Source organism: Thunnus thynnus, chromosome 20 (assembly GCF_963924715.1).
Source record: "Thunnus thynnus chromosome 20, fThuThy2.1, whole genome shotgun sequence".
Taxonomy (NCBI): Eukaryota; Metazoa; Chordata; class Actinopteri; order Scombriformes; family Scombridae; genus Thunnus; species Thunnus thynnus.
In genome coordinates, this window is record NC_089536.1 from 10,428,789 (window position 1) to 10,445,177 (window position 16,389).

The following is a 16,389-nucleotide window of genomic DNA, read 5'->3' on the forward strand; positions in this document are numbered from 1 at the left end:
CTTTTTGTCAGGATATTCCTGGCAGCTCAGAGGGTACCTATACTGATTACTGGTGTGCTGGAAAAAGGTGTTTCATTTATATATCACCATGACCTGAATTCTCAATGAAGGTTTAAAATATGTAAAATACAGACTGCAATAAAAACTATCATCAAGTGCGCCCGTTTGAATACGAGCCAATTATGCGTATGTGTCAGCGAGATGTCCAACATATCTGTCTTATCTAGATTTTTCTTATTTGAAAATCCCCCAGAAAAAAGAAACTGATTGAATATTACATAAAACTATCACAGACAAAGTCAGGTCAGATTTGTTCTTTGACTTGGTCGTCGGGGCTGATCATGCACGCACAATGACAGCTGTCTCCAAACAGGCATTATATTAATATGAAAACCCCACATTTTGGCTTCCTAGAAGTGCCACAATCAATTGAAACGCTTCATCTGCGGAGGAAGTGCAGAAAACAGAAACTCAATACAAAATAGGAGTCTGGTTTTTTTTGTGACGAACCTTGCCGGGTCTGGCAGGGTTTCAACTTGATAAAAGGGTTAAATTGATTGTTAAATTGACATGAGTTCTCCTTGAAGAGACTCGCTTGGCATGGTAAATCGTGTTGATTGGACACAGAATCAAATATAGCAGTAGTATTCACACAGGCAGGAGGATTAAATAGCAATCTAATTACTTAGATCTCCATGAAAACAACCTCTCTGGAGGTGGAGGAACACAGGATAGAAAGCAGAACCACGAAGGAACACACAGTATACGTAGGAAGAATAACTGTCTGTGATCTCTATTAGGATTTTTTTGGGAGTATGTTTGTGTCTTTGTGCCTGGGGCTGAACTCTTAAGTTTGCAATGTGGTTGGTCTTATCACCAGAGTGGACATATGGATCCATAAATCATTTCAACACAACCCAGTAAGGAGCCAGCCATGCGCTCTTCAGTATAATCAATTTATTCAAGAATACATGGCATCATCTCAAAGTCCATCCTTTGCATAACAACAGTACCAGATCAATACAGTGCTGTAGTCAATCTATGGACATGGACTTCAAACAGAATACACAAACTGCTATAGTCTCTTGTCATTGTCTGGTCTCACTTTCCTCATTCTGAACCATCTTGAAAACAGTGTGTCTTTCTTTCATCCTCTGTCAGTAACTTTCTCTCTGTCTCACTGATTCTTCAGAATGTGTTATCTCCTACTAACAGCTAACAGTGTGTGTTCAAATGAACTTGGGGACTCGGTGCTTAATACAATGTGCATGACATTGAAACAGAATAGGAGAGAAAGGGATGAAAAGATTATTGCAATTCATTCTATCTTGCCAGGTGATGTAATATCTGTTGCTGAGAAAGGTGGGGAGAGGGGAGGGATGAGAAAAAAAAAAAGTCAGCCAGCAAGCATGAGAGACAAACAAAGCAAAAGGCTGGACTGAAAGAAAATGAGACAGACAGGATGGTGCAGAAAAGCTGATTTGAAATGCATTCCACTTATTTCAAGACCACAGGCATTGGGTCGTGATACGTCTTGACGCGGAAAGCCTGTAATCTCATTTTCCTCACATTGCATTCATATGGGCTAATATGCTGATAAAACAGGGAGATGGATTTAAGTGGCTGTGATTACGGAAGTTGATTAGGGAGGTCCCCACTACTGGGTACCATTGTTCACAATGGATGACAGTTATGTCCCATCAGTTCAATTTTGTCATTAGCTTGCATGTCTTCCAATTAATTCAGAAAAGGGTAAGTGCAGCTGATCATTAAACTAACTATCTCATGGTAAAACATTCTTTGAATAACAATGTGCAGTGCAAATAGATAGTAAAAAAAAATAATCAACAAAAGAATGGGTATTTAAAGGGAGGAAAAAATTTCCTATCTATTGTGCGAGGCTATAAAAATCAATTAAGCATTGCCAGAGGCTGAAGAGCTGATTACATTATAACATATGGAAATTACTGAGCAGCAAGGCTGTCCTACTGCATGACTCTGCTGGGGGAAGATATCTCTTTTTGTACAAGCATAAGGATGTTTTCCAACATGGTGGCAAGCTGGTTACCATAGCTACAAGAGTGATCCTTGGTAGGACAGACACTGTGAAGGGACAGTGAGGACAGTCAGGAAGAGCACATTCACACCCGGGGATGATAAGGGAACAAAAAGGAAGGCAGGGTGAGAATGTGAAACAGGGAGAGACGGAGAGAGGATGAAGGAGACGATGATAAAGGCTCAGATGTTTTAAAAGTGCAGCGAAAGGGAAGGTGAGAGGTGTTCATGGCAATGAATGAGGTGAAGCAAGAGGTTGGGGCGTGGGACAGCGAATAGACAAGTTTCTTTCTTTTTTTTTCCCCCTTGTATGCACACTTCTCCTGAGCAGGAACATTTACAGAAAAAGAGTGTGAATAAGTAAAAAAAAGAGAGACAAAGCAAGAATGGGGGAGAGAGGTTAAAGACTGACAAGGTCCAAAGTGCGAGGAAGCTTTAGCAGATTAAAGTCCCTCTACACTTACCACAGCTGAGGCTGTAATCTGAGTTTCACTTAGCAGAACCTAGTAGTCAGATGTGCGCGGGTGTGGGATTACAATGATGGCTGGTAGAGATAAATCCCCTAACACCCCAAGGGAATGTGGAGTAAACTGAGAAGCAAAAGACTCTGTTTGTGTGTATATATAAAAAAAAATCCAACAAATTATTCCTGCTACCTTTTGCTGATGTTTTAATATTATGCAGGGATCAAAGCAACATGATATAAACTAAAATCCTAAAAGGCTCGCATCAATACCCATGCTCTGATCTCAGTTTTAGTAAAGCAAATGATCTTTGGTTCAACACCCCCCTCCAGTGACCCAGCACTCCTCACTGGGTAAAATACTAATGGGCTTCCCTCTAGCTTAATGAATCACGATAAGAATGCAAATAACAAAAACGACAGCGGCAGCCAAAGTGGGCAGCCAGATACAATCGAAAATAAAGGATGGGAAATAAGGATGAAGTAAAAAAAGAGAGAAATGTAGGTCACTCTGCCAGGCTGAGCAGTGCTGTGACAGATGCCTGTGCAGGGGTCAAGTGAGAACAGGCCACGACGAAGATACTTAATATGGTTAGACGGGCGAGTGTGGCAGTCAAAACATGTCAAGATTAAAAGAAGCATGAAGGAGAAAAGAAACCTGAGCGGTTTCGGTGTTGATGAAGGGAAAATATACACGGTAAGATTTATCAAGTAAAAGCAGGTACTGCAGACTGGCTCAACATAAGGGAGGAATAATTCACATTTCCATAGTATTAATCCATAAGTACAATAACATAGTCGTGCTATAATCACCATTCTACTGCCTTGACCTTCTCTTTTTAAAAGAAATTACTCACTATTTCATTCATTCTGATGGAATCTGCAAATGTTTTACAATAAAAGTGTTCCTTTGAAGGACAAGTATTACACTTGTTGAGGTTTTCTGGAAGGGTTTTTGATGTGACACACATGAAGGTAGTGGTTGGGCTTCAGCTACAAGCAGAAGCAGATCAGAAAATAGGAATGCTTCCAACTATAATACTATAAAATATATGATAAAAATATCTGTGTCCCTTTGCAGTGTGGAGCTAGACTTCAAGCAGCAGGAGGACAAGCTGCAGCCGCTAATGAAGAGGCTTTGCCCTACGGAGGACGCCCACTTCGCCCCCTTGTCTTTCCCCCAGGAGGCCTTCACCTCCACCCCGAAACGCAAGTCCAAACCTGACTCCAAGAAGCACGCTCGCTGGAAACTTTGGTTTCTGTGAAAAAACACAGGACTGTCTCCTCCTCGTCTACCGATGCACAGGATTTAATGCGTCCATCTTGTCGTCAAAATTTTGGTTCATCGTTTTCTTTGTTTGGTTTTTTTTTTTCCGAGTCACATCTCTTTGGCTTTTTGTAGACCCGGTAACCTGTAGTTATGGAGAGCTCCACCACTGGAACCCCCTTCTCAGAGATGACAGGATGTGTAATGTGGGACACGAGTGTGGATTCCATGGAAAATTTAAAATGTCAAGCTTACCAAAATGGATTCAGAGTTATTTTGAACATATTTCTTCAAACAGGGTGTGAAATTACACCAGGGCAACATATTTGGAAATCAGCAAGGTGAGAAGACGAAATTTCATTTTCCTCTATCTATTTGCATATATTTTTCTAGCAGACGTCTACGGGGTCCTATTCTATGATAATGGTTCAGTGACCGTCACATTTCTATTCACCAGTTGGGACTTTGTCTATCTTCCCAGCCTCCAGGAGAGGTTGGCAATTCAACCACGATGCCCTGAGGTCTACATCAACAGCATATCACCGTACTGCAAAGCACAATTAACACTGTTCAGGATACATTTTCTCCAGAATAATGGAAAAGAAACTATTTTGAGTATTAACTCACATGTGTAGATCACCTATTAACATACCAGAATGAAGACTTTCATAATATCTGAAGAAGAGACCTAATGGACAAAGAAAGCAGAGATGTTTATTGGAGTTCTATGATCAACTTTCTATCCATCGCTAAAATGTCTCCTTGAATCAACTGACTTTGAAGTAAAGAATGAATAAATAACACTTATTTTCTTAATAACATTTGCAAAGTTAGACGTCAATGTACTTTTTTCTATATAAATATATATCTATATACATTCACCTTAAGGTTTAGTGGAATATATTTATTGAGCTGCAGTAAAGGGGGCTGTGTATTTCAAAAACTACAGTGCATAAAAGGTTAAATTATTTCAGATTCCTTTTCAAGCATCAAACTAAGTTCTTACTAATCTCACAGTGCATACAGTCATTAAAACTCAATACCCTGAAGTAAAGGAACCCATACAGTCAAACTTCATCAGTATAAAACTATAGAAAGTTGTGGCTCAACACACACACAAAAAAAGATCCTCCTATTGTTTCAGCCATGACACCAAGTATAATAAACAATGTTGGTTCTCAGCACATGTGAGGGGTAACAGGAGATAGCTGTGATTGTATTGCTGCAGTATCCTGCATCAGCTACTACATTAGCTACTGAAACCAAGCCAGAATGACTGAATGTGCCACCTCTGATCACAACCAGGGCTTCTACAGTGCAGGGTGGCAGGCGTGTAGCCTTGCATGCTTTTTACAACCCTCGGATTTTGCAGGATATTTTCTAGCTTTTCAAGAAACAATTTTTAAAGAGAACGATGACCTTTTGGTTCTTTTTTTCCTTTTTTTTAAATTACGAGCTCCTGCTCATCTCTTCCCATCTATTGGACTTCAGTAAAAACTCATGTAGTTAACTCCACACAGGGTTCAAAGACTATGTATAGCCAAAATAATATTTGCATTCACTATAAACAAATATTTGTTATATAGCATAAAATAGGGCTAATGCCATTTTAATAAGTGGGAAAGCAGCCAATATCTAAAAGAAAACATTAAGTTAATAGCGCCTGCAGGAGCATAAAACCTAAATCACTCTCAAAGCCAAAAACACTGCCCCAAAAGAGGAAATGCGCCAAAGTGGTTTCAAGGGCATGATAGAAACATCTTTATCTTCTGTCACAACAATCTACAAGATATCACTGGTTTGACTGTCACAAGCTCCCACATGCTGCTTTCTGTTGGCTACATGTGATTCACACCTCCACTCTTGTACATGCCAGATTGGTTTATTTCAGTAGTTATACTGTAGCATCAAGAGAGAACTAGATGTTTATCTGTACCTTAAAGAAGTGCAATTGATTTATTATGTGCAATACTGTGTATTTTATACTGTTTTTCTTAAAAAAAAAAGAAAAAATAAATAAAAACAGACATCTACAGAGCTCTCAGAGTCTGAGGTAAACTGAGTATCATTTGCTGATCATCAAGCAAATATCAGATAAAGGGTCAGTCTACCCAAATTTTGGAAAACATTTTCTCGCTTATGTCTAGTGGTATCTGGCCATGTAAAGCCTTTGTGCCAAAAAGGCAGTGGAAAGACACACCATTGTTGAATTGTTTTAATGTTAAGTTTTGCTTTGAGCACCACCAACAAAATCACATTCACCTCCAATTAATTGGGATGGAGGCAGAAATCTTATTGTCTGATATCTAAAAACTCTCCAAATGGCTAGATACCACAATAAGTAATTGAGAAGATGTGATTTTTTTGGGAGAATTTGGATGAAAAGATCCTTTACAAATTAAGATTATGATTTTATTTAGTGCATAAGGTTTGACAATTCTGTATGCAAAAAAAAAAAAAACAATGCTACTTTTTATGTGATGTAAAGCAGGAGATGAAGTTGAAACTACTCTTAAAATCAGCCCTGGATCTCTTTGATGCAGTAGTGTGGCGCGAGACGAGAGCAGAATAGAACAGAGGGATGAGCAGCTAAAGGCTTCTGATGCACAAAGTCAGCCTGCCTTGGAACACGCTTCTGAGCCACAGCTTACACCCAAAGCACAGTTCTTGCCCTTCCCATCCTTACTTTAATGTCGTCTAGGGGGATTTTCGGGAACGTCTGTGTGCTTGTGCGCATACGTTGACCTGCCGGATATTGGCACAGACCAGCAATGAGGTGAAACCATGAGCTAAACTGGGGACAGGGCTCTGACTAAATGCCCCACAGCTGCCGAGTCACCCTCACATGGATGCATGAAGCTCTAGGAACTGGTGCTGCTTGAGGGCAACGCCCCCCCTCCCCCCCTCCTCCTCTCACCCATAGCAAGGCCATTTCCACAGGGATTCCCCTTAGGTGGATGTTTACAGCACAGTGCTGAGGTACAAACAAGACACAAAGTGCAGCTTCACATCTCCTTTTCTTACATCCTTTCACTGCAGCCTTCTGTGGTTTGAGGGTGACGAACGCCAACATGCGAGTGCTGGTGGTTTTCACAAAGTGTTGACAGTGAGCACACGTCTGACATGAGTTGTCGCAGGGTCAATAAACCCGAGAGGATGCTCAGTTTAAGTTTCAGCGCAGGAGAGGAGAGGTGCGGCGAGTGAGTGATAAGTGTATGTTTGAGGCATTATGATGCAGTGCCATATCTCACTATGCTTCTTTTTCTGTAAGAGCTCTGCAGCAGTCTGGCCAGCAGGAGAGAGAAAGAGGGAGGGGGGGGGGGGGGGGGAGTCAGAAAAAAGGGAAGCAAGGAGACCCTGAGAGAAATATTTAGACAGAAACAGATAAAGACAGAGAGATAAAGAGAGTGAGTGATACAGAGAGCCGAAGATACAAAGAGGTTTCTGATCTGAATAGACGTCACTGAAACGGCTGTGTAGCGATATATTCGGTCAGCGGGTGCATGCAGCAAAGAACAAGCTCCAGCCCCTATAGCCGGTCAGCCCCATACTGTCAATCAATAACACAGTCCGTCCCCCTGCAGCTTTCCACTCCATTCATTCTGCACACTGCAGGAAAAAATCGGCAGGATAACCGAGGAAGCACTGCAGCTAACGACGAGCACAACCTGTTGTTGGTTCGTCCTCGAAATCTGAGAAAGTTCATCAGGTCATTTAGACTACAGTAACTCTCTAGCAATGTTAACAATGTATCCTCAGGTCTGTTAGGCACTGATTTTTCCCAGTGGGCAGCTTCCTATCCGTGTGTATCAGCGGCGCTCATCCAGAAGCTTAAACCAGAGGACATGTAATTCAAGGGCATAAAGGTAGAACTTTCAGCAGGGACAGCCAAAATGGTTCTGCCACTATCCTAACGTAAATATATTCACAAGGACTCAACCTGTGTGAGGGTGGACACGGAGTATAAAGATACAGCCCGCTAGGTTGTCCCAACGATGCAAATGCGTGCCGATGCTGTGTCTAAGTCCCTAACAGGCGTAGTGCTGCAGTGACAACACGCGACAAGACTGACGCCCCCAAGCCGTCGCTGTGATCGTTCTCATCAACATTCTGTGTCCACCACCGCCAGGAGAGAGGAGAAAGGAAATAGGAGGGAGAGAGAAAGGCAGGAGACAGAGTAGAACGTTAATGCATAAATCTAAATGTAAGAGGCTGCCACTCAGAAGAACAAGGTCGGTGGTTGGCTGCGGTGTTGTGTGAGCAGCAGTGTGCAATCTGCCTGCAGAGTAGGCAGCAGTACCCAGAGGCGGCAACAACAGTCCTTTGATTAGAAAGCTACGACACTTCTAGCAGCACTAACTATGCCTCATAGCTCTTAAAAATTCACACCAAACCCAATTGATCATTAAATAATAATTCAGGGACCGGCTTCAAATGTTGCTTCTGTCCCAAGTACTATATCATGCACAGTGTTTGAATAAAACAGTCGTAGTGCTTTCAAATAGACAAATCTTTAATGTGACCTCTAACTCCGACTGCGTTAAAAGGACACGCTGCACCCTAATGCTAAATATTATGCAGGTACTTAGAAATGTCAAGGCAGTCAAGTACAGTGGCTCGCTAGCTCTAGAGGCAGCAGCTGATGAAAAGTAGGGGTCAGTAGGGACAACAGAAGCAAGTTGTCTATAGGGGGAGTGAGGTAAGGTGTAGTAGAGGGCGGCTGCACCACATGTATACAAAGTAGATGGTTTCAATAAGGGCCACGGGAGGTCATGGGTAGAGCAGTTTCATTAACCAGAAAGGAGTCTGGTCTGCTTTAGCGCCATTCAGCAGCCACTGCTGGAAGCAGGAAACGCCATTTCACCTACACCACAGGGGAGATGCTGAAATGGATGCACTTAGTATAATACAGCAGAGAGGAGACCTGCGTGCACTGCCTTCATGAGTGTTGATAGCCTTTTAGACAAAGAGGTAGGCAAGCTCCGTATCTGAAATGCATGATCAAAAGAACCCCACAGCAGAAAAAAAAAAAAAAAAAAACACAGAAAAATGGCAGCAGAGTTAGAAGCAAAAGGTGAGCGGCAAAGGCAGCTGGTTCAAGTTCTGGCAACATATCTTCCAGTGTACAATCTCTTCTCCAAATCTGACTTCCCAGGCTCTAGCTGAAGAGGGACGGTACGTAAGTGGGAGTCCTAGACCCCATCTAGGCAGCTGGCTGGGAGAAAAGGGGGCAGCAAGGAGGCCTAAGCTCAACTCACAGCTTCATTAGCCTTATATTATGCAGTGCAATGCACGCTGGCGATTGTTACACAACAAAGGGCTTGCCATCTATTCAATTAGCTTGATGCATTGCTAGATTACCTTTAGATAGATAGATAGAGAAAGAGCGAGGGAGAGAGAGCGAGAAACAGAGAGAGAGTTAGAGCAGCTTCAGAATCTCTGCGATACAACATCACTTTACTGCAACTTAGAGAGAAAGGGAGGATGTGTGAGAGAGAGAGAGAAAGAGAAGAATAGAGAGTAAGAGAGGACACAGGGGACGAAGGATGAGTGCTGCGGACATATTATAGCACTATGACACACAACACACACACACACACTCACATACACGCACAGGACGATTAGTGTGTGATAACTCTGGCTTCTGTTGCCTTTATTAAATCACTCTTTGTTGGTGTGGCTCAGTGACTGGTAATAAAAGCAGATAAGCTTCCATTTAAACAGGTGATTCCGTTTCCTGCCGTTTCCCGGATGGATGCACACATATGATAAATAAGCCGAGACAGGACGGGACAGGATGCTACGGCAACCAGTAAGAGTCTGTACATATGATTTTACATTATACATAACTGATGTCCAGAGAAAAGGTCACTCATCACTTAGCTGTATTTAAGTGAGCCATAAAAGTACCTTTAAGTGCCTTCAGAGGAATTTACAATATAAATCTGCATAAAAAGTACACGGTTATTACCCAGCTCTCACCGTCAAAGTCAAATCACGAGCTACATTCAGCTCTAATGAATACAGGCATCACAGGATGCGATAGAATATGTCAAAGAATACAGACATTGACATTCATTGGACCCTTTGGACTCATGAAAACAGATGAAGGCTTTGCCACGCACATCAGGCAGACAGCGTATTTATATGATGACTGATACGAGCATTAATTGTAACCGAGCTCTAGCTGAGGTTTCTGATTGGGAGAAGGATGCTAACGGGGGTGGAGGGGGATACAGTGATTAGATTACAGCATAGAGAGGCAGAAATGTTCTAATAAGTGACACAAACAGGAAAACACATAAAAAAAAACATAAAACAGCAAAAGCAAGACACACACACATACACACACAGATCGGCACACAAACAACTGGGCTGGAGAAGGATACGAGCAGATCAAAGCTGCTCTTAGACTGAGGTTGCGTGACAGCATTCTGCCAAGGTAGACTTTACCTTTAATGATGGCTTTGGAATGGAATTGGAGTTGCAGTGGGCCTGTGGGAGTTAAGCTGGTTGTGGTACAGAAGCCTCTAAATTGGTGTGTGTGTGTGTGTGTGTGTGTGTGTGTGTGTGTGTGTGTGTGTGTGTGTGATGGAAAGATTGTAAGTTGTGGGTACTCCGCTGATAGTTGCAGAGAATCAGACAGACTTACGATGTGAGGGGAATCGCGGCCCATGGAAATGACTGTCCTGTTAACTGTCCTTAGCAGCTTCTCCATGATGATCTGAACATGCCACTGGGTGGGACCCTGCAAAAATACATACATATATATCAACACACACAAACATAAGGACGGGAGGAGGCGATGGCACAACTAACATGACAAACATTTCAAAGAAAAGTCCAAAAAGTTGTCATGTGACCATTACATTCAAAGACTTATTTTGTAGTGACACGTTTTAGTCTATTTCCCCGCAACCTGCTTCTTCTACTCAAATTATAATGAAATTATTAATATCCTACATTTCTCACAATGACTATAAACACATCTGACAGAACAGACATTATTTACATGAGTCATACCGCACATGCTGTGCACAGGTTGTATTAAAAGCATTAAAGGCAAACAAAAAGAGGAGAGCGAGGTTTTATCGTTGGCTGCAAAAGAGTCATTTTGTTGCACTGCGTTCTGTGCTGTTGAGGCTACTACTAATGTATAAATTGCTGGCTCCATCTCCTTTAGAAATGATTGTCAGCGAATGATGTCAAATGTCAGCGCAAACTGATGAAACTAGAAAAAACCCTGAAACCTTGATTCTGAGAGGCTCTTGGTGATACGGATGAGTGTCATAGCTTGTCATGTTAATTTGGATTATCCGCACAAGAAAGAAAAATACATCACCAGGGAATAATGGTAAGAACATTCTATACATTGTCAATAACTGCTACAAAAAAGGCGGATTTGCTGACAATGTTCAAGTGGTTTAGATGGGATTCCTCCTTCAGTTTCAAGGAATACACACAGTGACAGATATTCAGTGAAAATTGACTGCTTGTTCCCCCAGTCCTTGGTCTTTCTATCAAACATTGAAATCTACTCACAGGTTTTTGAAGTATCCTTCTAACTAACAACGTAGTATAAAAAAAAAAAACATTTCCTTTCTTACTGCTTTTGTGGAATTACAACAAACGAAAAAAAAATCTGATTTTGCTCATGAATAGGTCGGTGAAATATTAATACTTCTTCCATTCTACAAAGAGACTTCACAAGCTTGAAATTCTGAGGAAACTTTGAGGACATTGTGTGCTAAGAGACCTGACAAATATGATTTATACTTTGTGAATCTTAGCTTTTCGAAGGGGAAAACACCCATGGGGGCAGCTGTACCCTTGTCATAAGTGGGACAATTTCCCTTTACTCGCCTATTAGTGAGTTTGAGTGAACATAGGGCTGTTTTTTTTTTTTTTGTTTTTTTTACAGTCTTCACCTGTCTGTGGGGAGGAATCTTCTAAGCAGAACGAGCTCTGCAGCATCAAGCTAAACTTTCAATAATTTACGCAGCTCCTTCTGCGGTTGAAGTATGCATGCATGCAAGTCTGTGCACACACAAATATTAACACAATCACACAGAGGAGTGCTGGATTTGAGGAGGGAATTTCTGATATTTCCTTCCAATCCAGCAAGCGTGACACACATCTTTCTTCAAAACCCACATGATTACCGGACTGTTTTTAAGAGAAAAATCCAGGCTTGTATTAACGTCCTACACAAACCCAGAGCACAAAGAAAAATCTCTCTATTCAGAAATACACAATTAATTCTTTGATGACTTAGAAACACAAAACGGACGGTATCCACGACAGTTTCCTCGCCTTATTTACACAATGAAATCTTTGAAAGCTCGCGGATGCGTTTGTGTTGACGTGCAGCGCGGATACGAAAGAGGCAGAGAAAGAGGAAGCGGCGAAACAAGAGAGAGACGCAGAGAGAAAGAGTGTGAAAGGCAAGAGCGAGTGGGAGATAGTGGATAATCCCTAGCAGAGTGGAGTGTGGGAGGCCAGGCCATGGTGATCAATGGTGAGGGTAGTCTGAGAGGGCCTGAGGGAGGACATCAGGAGTCTGGGCATGGAAGAGGATGAAACACACTTATGAAGCTCCTGAATGTTTCTGTGTGTGTGTTTATCGTGTGCGCGTGTGTGTGAGGTCTGAGACTGATGATGTGAGTATGAGGGATGTGTGCACCGGTGAAAAATTAATTTCCGTAATAAAAACGAGTTGAAAAGCTGTTGACGGAGGGTTGACGAGCATTTTTTTGATAATCAATTCATTGTTTCAGGCGTTTATCAAGGAAAACTGCCAAACATTTGCTGTTTAGTGTTTCATATGGAAGATTTGCTGCTTTTCTCTGTTTTTGTAAGTGCACATTGAACATTTTTTGGGTTTTGGACTGTTGGTCGGACAAGACACGCAATTTGGAAATGTCACATTGGAATCTGGAAACTTGTCATGGGCGTTTTTTTAGATTTGTTTGAACAGTTTTATAAAAAAAAACAATGAATTAATTAATGAAAAACTATCAAGAGATTAATCAATGATGAAAATATTAATGGCTGTGACTGGCTACATAACTGGCTCTGTGATTGACTTCAACGACTGGTTTTTAAAATACCTAGGGCTTAAGAAGAGCTCATTACCATGTTCTTGGAGTATATTCCTGGTGTTGAAGATGGCCTCTTGCCTCCCTGAGCAATGAATTATGGAGCACAGCCAACTCTACAGGTTAGTAAATTAAGAGTGCTGTAAAAATGTGCTCTTTTCAGGACACACAGGGCAATAAAATAAATTAAGAACAGCATACTGATTAGCAGCTATTCAGTAACGGTAACCGCAGTCGAAATGTGTTTCTTCTTTTATGGAGGCACTCCTGGATCCCCTCGTTATCCTGCTGTTTATCCCAGAGAGAAATAAAAATACATAAAGCTGTAGAGGTGTGTTCCTTACCACATCCTTCCTGTAGAGCACCTCCAGGATGTCACTAAGCAGCTGGCAGCAAGCCTTCGGCTCCTCCCGCTTCTCCAGGTGGAACTTTAGTTGGTCTGTCATCAGCGGCAGGAGGATCTCACGGCAATCTGCGGGGACATCACCGAATATAAACATTCACGATGCCGCTCAACACATGGAGCAGATGATAGATCCCACAAGGCAGTGCGGCATATGCTCTCGACACACTCTAGATGCAGACGCACGCTGCTTGTTAATGGCTTCCTCGCAGCTCAGAGGATTAAATTAAAACAATGTACACAATGAATTTATAAATTAAAATGACTGTGGCAAAAGCTCCCAAAATCCCTCGGACTGGTAACAGTACAACAGCACAACTGTCAGAACAAAAGCCAATTAGAGCCATAAACATGCTCAGAGCACAAGCAAGCAAAGTGGTCCCTTGAAATATCAGGTAGGGGGGGAAAAACAATCTACTGTAGCATCCCAACATCTCACCCAGTGATCTCAACATCAGCATGGAGAATGTGGACAGATTGGCCATAGTGATCATGCTCTAATATCATCTGCTGTTGTGGTACCCTTAATCAAAGTACCCAACCTCCTATTGCCCCACAGGGCAACAAAGGCTGCAGTTTTACAAGTCAGCTTTAAAGTGTGAATGTCAAGCATTGTAATTTTGATAAGAAAAAGCATGAATATAGTTAATAAAGTTATTTTTTCCAGGACCAAAAATGTATTATATAATTTATGTCCCTCTTTGCCCCTAAAACCACAAAATAAAACAGTGGAAAACAACAACTTTCTTGCTAGTTCTGACAAACTCACAGGTAAAAATCCCAACTTCAAAGCTTTGATTAATTCTACAGAATATGCAACCAAACCAAAGAGTTCAGCTGATGTTGACAGAAACATCAAAAAGGGTTTTTCCATATTTAGAGGGTAGAGAATGAGTTTGGCAATTGGACATGGAGGACAGCGGTGATAAGCCAGAAAATGAGAGTAGTCTCATGGAGGGTAAAACCTACAGCGGTCTGCCACAAAATTATCATATTTTTTATTAAACCTTCAGATTCCAATCTTGGTGGCATTTGTGTATGTGTGTGTTCACCCAGGGTGGGTTATATTTAAAGCCTTGGGACAAATACTGGAGTTGGGTTGGTTCAATTAGAAGAGCATAGGTTAGAGGGTTAAGGGGATATTTTTTATTGATTTAAGGAAAAGAAAGCAATCATAAAAAGCTGTATTTGGACAGTATCTGGACAGAGCTGAGAAGTGGAGTGATGGGTTCTGTCCACTGCTTCCTATAACTCTCAATGCCCCCATGCAGTGCACTGACACCTAATCTTCCACACAAACATAAAGGCATTTAACAGTATTAATGTAATCTTAAAAGCAATCACACACACATCTTTCTTGATCTCGATCTGTAGAGAGCTCAACTTAAAAAAAATATTATGTTTACAAAAGGCAGAACCATCTCAAGCCCAAATTAGCTCTTCATCAGGTACAGAAGTATCCATACATCTGTCCGTACCATGAGGAATGCTTTTTCTAAATGTAAAATCCTAAATGAAAATAAAAAAGGACCACTCATCGGTGTTGTGAGTCCTTGGGAAGTTGAAATCTTGTCCACTAGAAAGTAAAGAACAAGAACAAAATACAGATAAACTGAGTGAACTCATCACCAATACAGTAGCAGACTACAGGAGCAACAGTACTCTTTGAATAACAATCTTTCTAACAACAAAGTGGAGAGACATTGCTGCTCTAAATGGCCACCCGGCTATGGATTTCAATTCAAAATCAATACAATGTCTCTGCTTTATAGATAATGTTACAGCCAATCAACTGGCACAAAAAAAAAATGACGCCATTACTCATCAAAGCATACAAACATAAAGCTTCGCCAATTGTCAATACCGCTCAAGGCCATGTGATTAACAGCGGGATATAAAAAAAAATGATGAATAGCATGAACTATGGGAACCCTCATAAACAATACCCAGAGGTACTGAACATGAATGCAAAGTGTTTTTACATTATCTGACTCCTTTCTGATAGAACTACATGTAAAATTGAACATGAATATGAAGCAATTCCATGCTGACAGATAAAGAAAGGACTGCGTCTTTGACTGAGGTGAACTGTTTCCATTTCACTGCATCACTGGTAGTAACCATAAGCCTGAGAGCTGCACACACAGACAATGATGAGGTAATAAAAGGGTAATGAATGCTTTACGTAGTAATTAGCAATTTAATGAATACAGACTTCTGGAGAATTTAAGTTTCATTTTTAATGACTCAGATATTGATTAGTGCATCAATTAAACGATTAATCCCCTCATAGCAATCTAACAAATCTCACATAACTGTTGGACTTCTTTCAAATGGTTTTTAATAATCCTGGACAAATAATTATGCAGAAGCTTCTGCTTGAATAAAGTATGTAAACAACATGGGGTCCAAATGATCAAAAACAAGTAGGAAATGTAAGGAATTAATAAACAAGACTAAGACTCTATAGCCTAAATGAGTCATTTGTGGCTGTATTGCTCATTACATCCCCAGGAAAAAAAAAACGTCTTTCAATTTGAGGGGAAAATATGTAGTAACATGACTTCGATTTGCTCCGAGTTGTTTCTTCGATCAAAAGAGTTTATCCTCTGATGAGCATGAAAGCATCCGCTGCAAATTAATCGCATGGAAATTCAGCCATTAATTCTCACAAAATCTGGAGGCTATATCCAACTCACAGAATCACCATCATTAGGATTTATCCCGATCGATCCAACGGTTTGTCGAGATATTTCACTTTGGAGCAAAGTGTTGGGATTGATTGGTGCTGCCATCCCCAGAGCCCCATTAACAATAACCCCTAATCCTCCTGGCTCTACCCAAACACTCCATTTTTAGCTGTGCTGATTTCCTGCCACTGCGAAATTTTGACTTTGGAATAGGGATAAATGCTATCTGTCTAAACATCTAAAAAAGCTCCACAAATTATGAGTGAATAGCTTCCTGGGGCTGTTGGCAGTATTGTCAACAGACTGCTCTACAGTACAGCTATTATTCACATAAAGCTTTCGCCGGTAAATACGTGAAAACAAATGTTACGGATGTTTAGAGTTTCGCCTTGTCTTGTGATAGAGAGCCCTGA

The 16,389-nt window shown here is 41.2% G+C and overlaps 2 protein-coding genes across 4 annotated transcripts in view; one reads left to right on the top strand and one right to left on the bottom strand.

The window, feature by feature from the left end:
* Positions 1-6,032, top strand: part of LOC137172557 (inhibitory synaptic factor 2A) — a 28,532-nt gene extending 22,500 nt beyond the window's left edge. For both annotated transcript variants that reach the window (XM_067577061.1, XM_067577062.1), the window contains one exon: positions 3,600-6,032. In XM_067577061.1, coding sequence (XP_067433162.1) covers positions 3,600-3,783 — 184 coding nt within the window. In that variant the 3' untranslated portion in view covers positions 3,784-6,032. The remainder of the gene's footprint in view (positions 1-3,599) is intronic.
* dock1 (dedicator of cytokinesis 1) overlaps positions 1-16,389 on the bottom strand; it is a 185,711-nt gene that overhangs the window by 102,386 nt on the left and 66,936 nt on the right. For both annotated transcript variants that reach the window (XM_067577059.1, XM_067577060.1), the window contains exons 26-27: positions 13,228-13,355; positions 10,438-10,533 (exon numbers count right to left, since the gene is read on the bottom strand). In XM_067577059.1, coding sequence (XP_067433160.1) covers positions 10,438-10,533; positions 13,228-13,355 — 224 coding nt within the window. The remainder of the gene's footprint in view (positions 1-10,437; positions 10,534-13,227; positions 13,356-16,389) is intronic.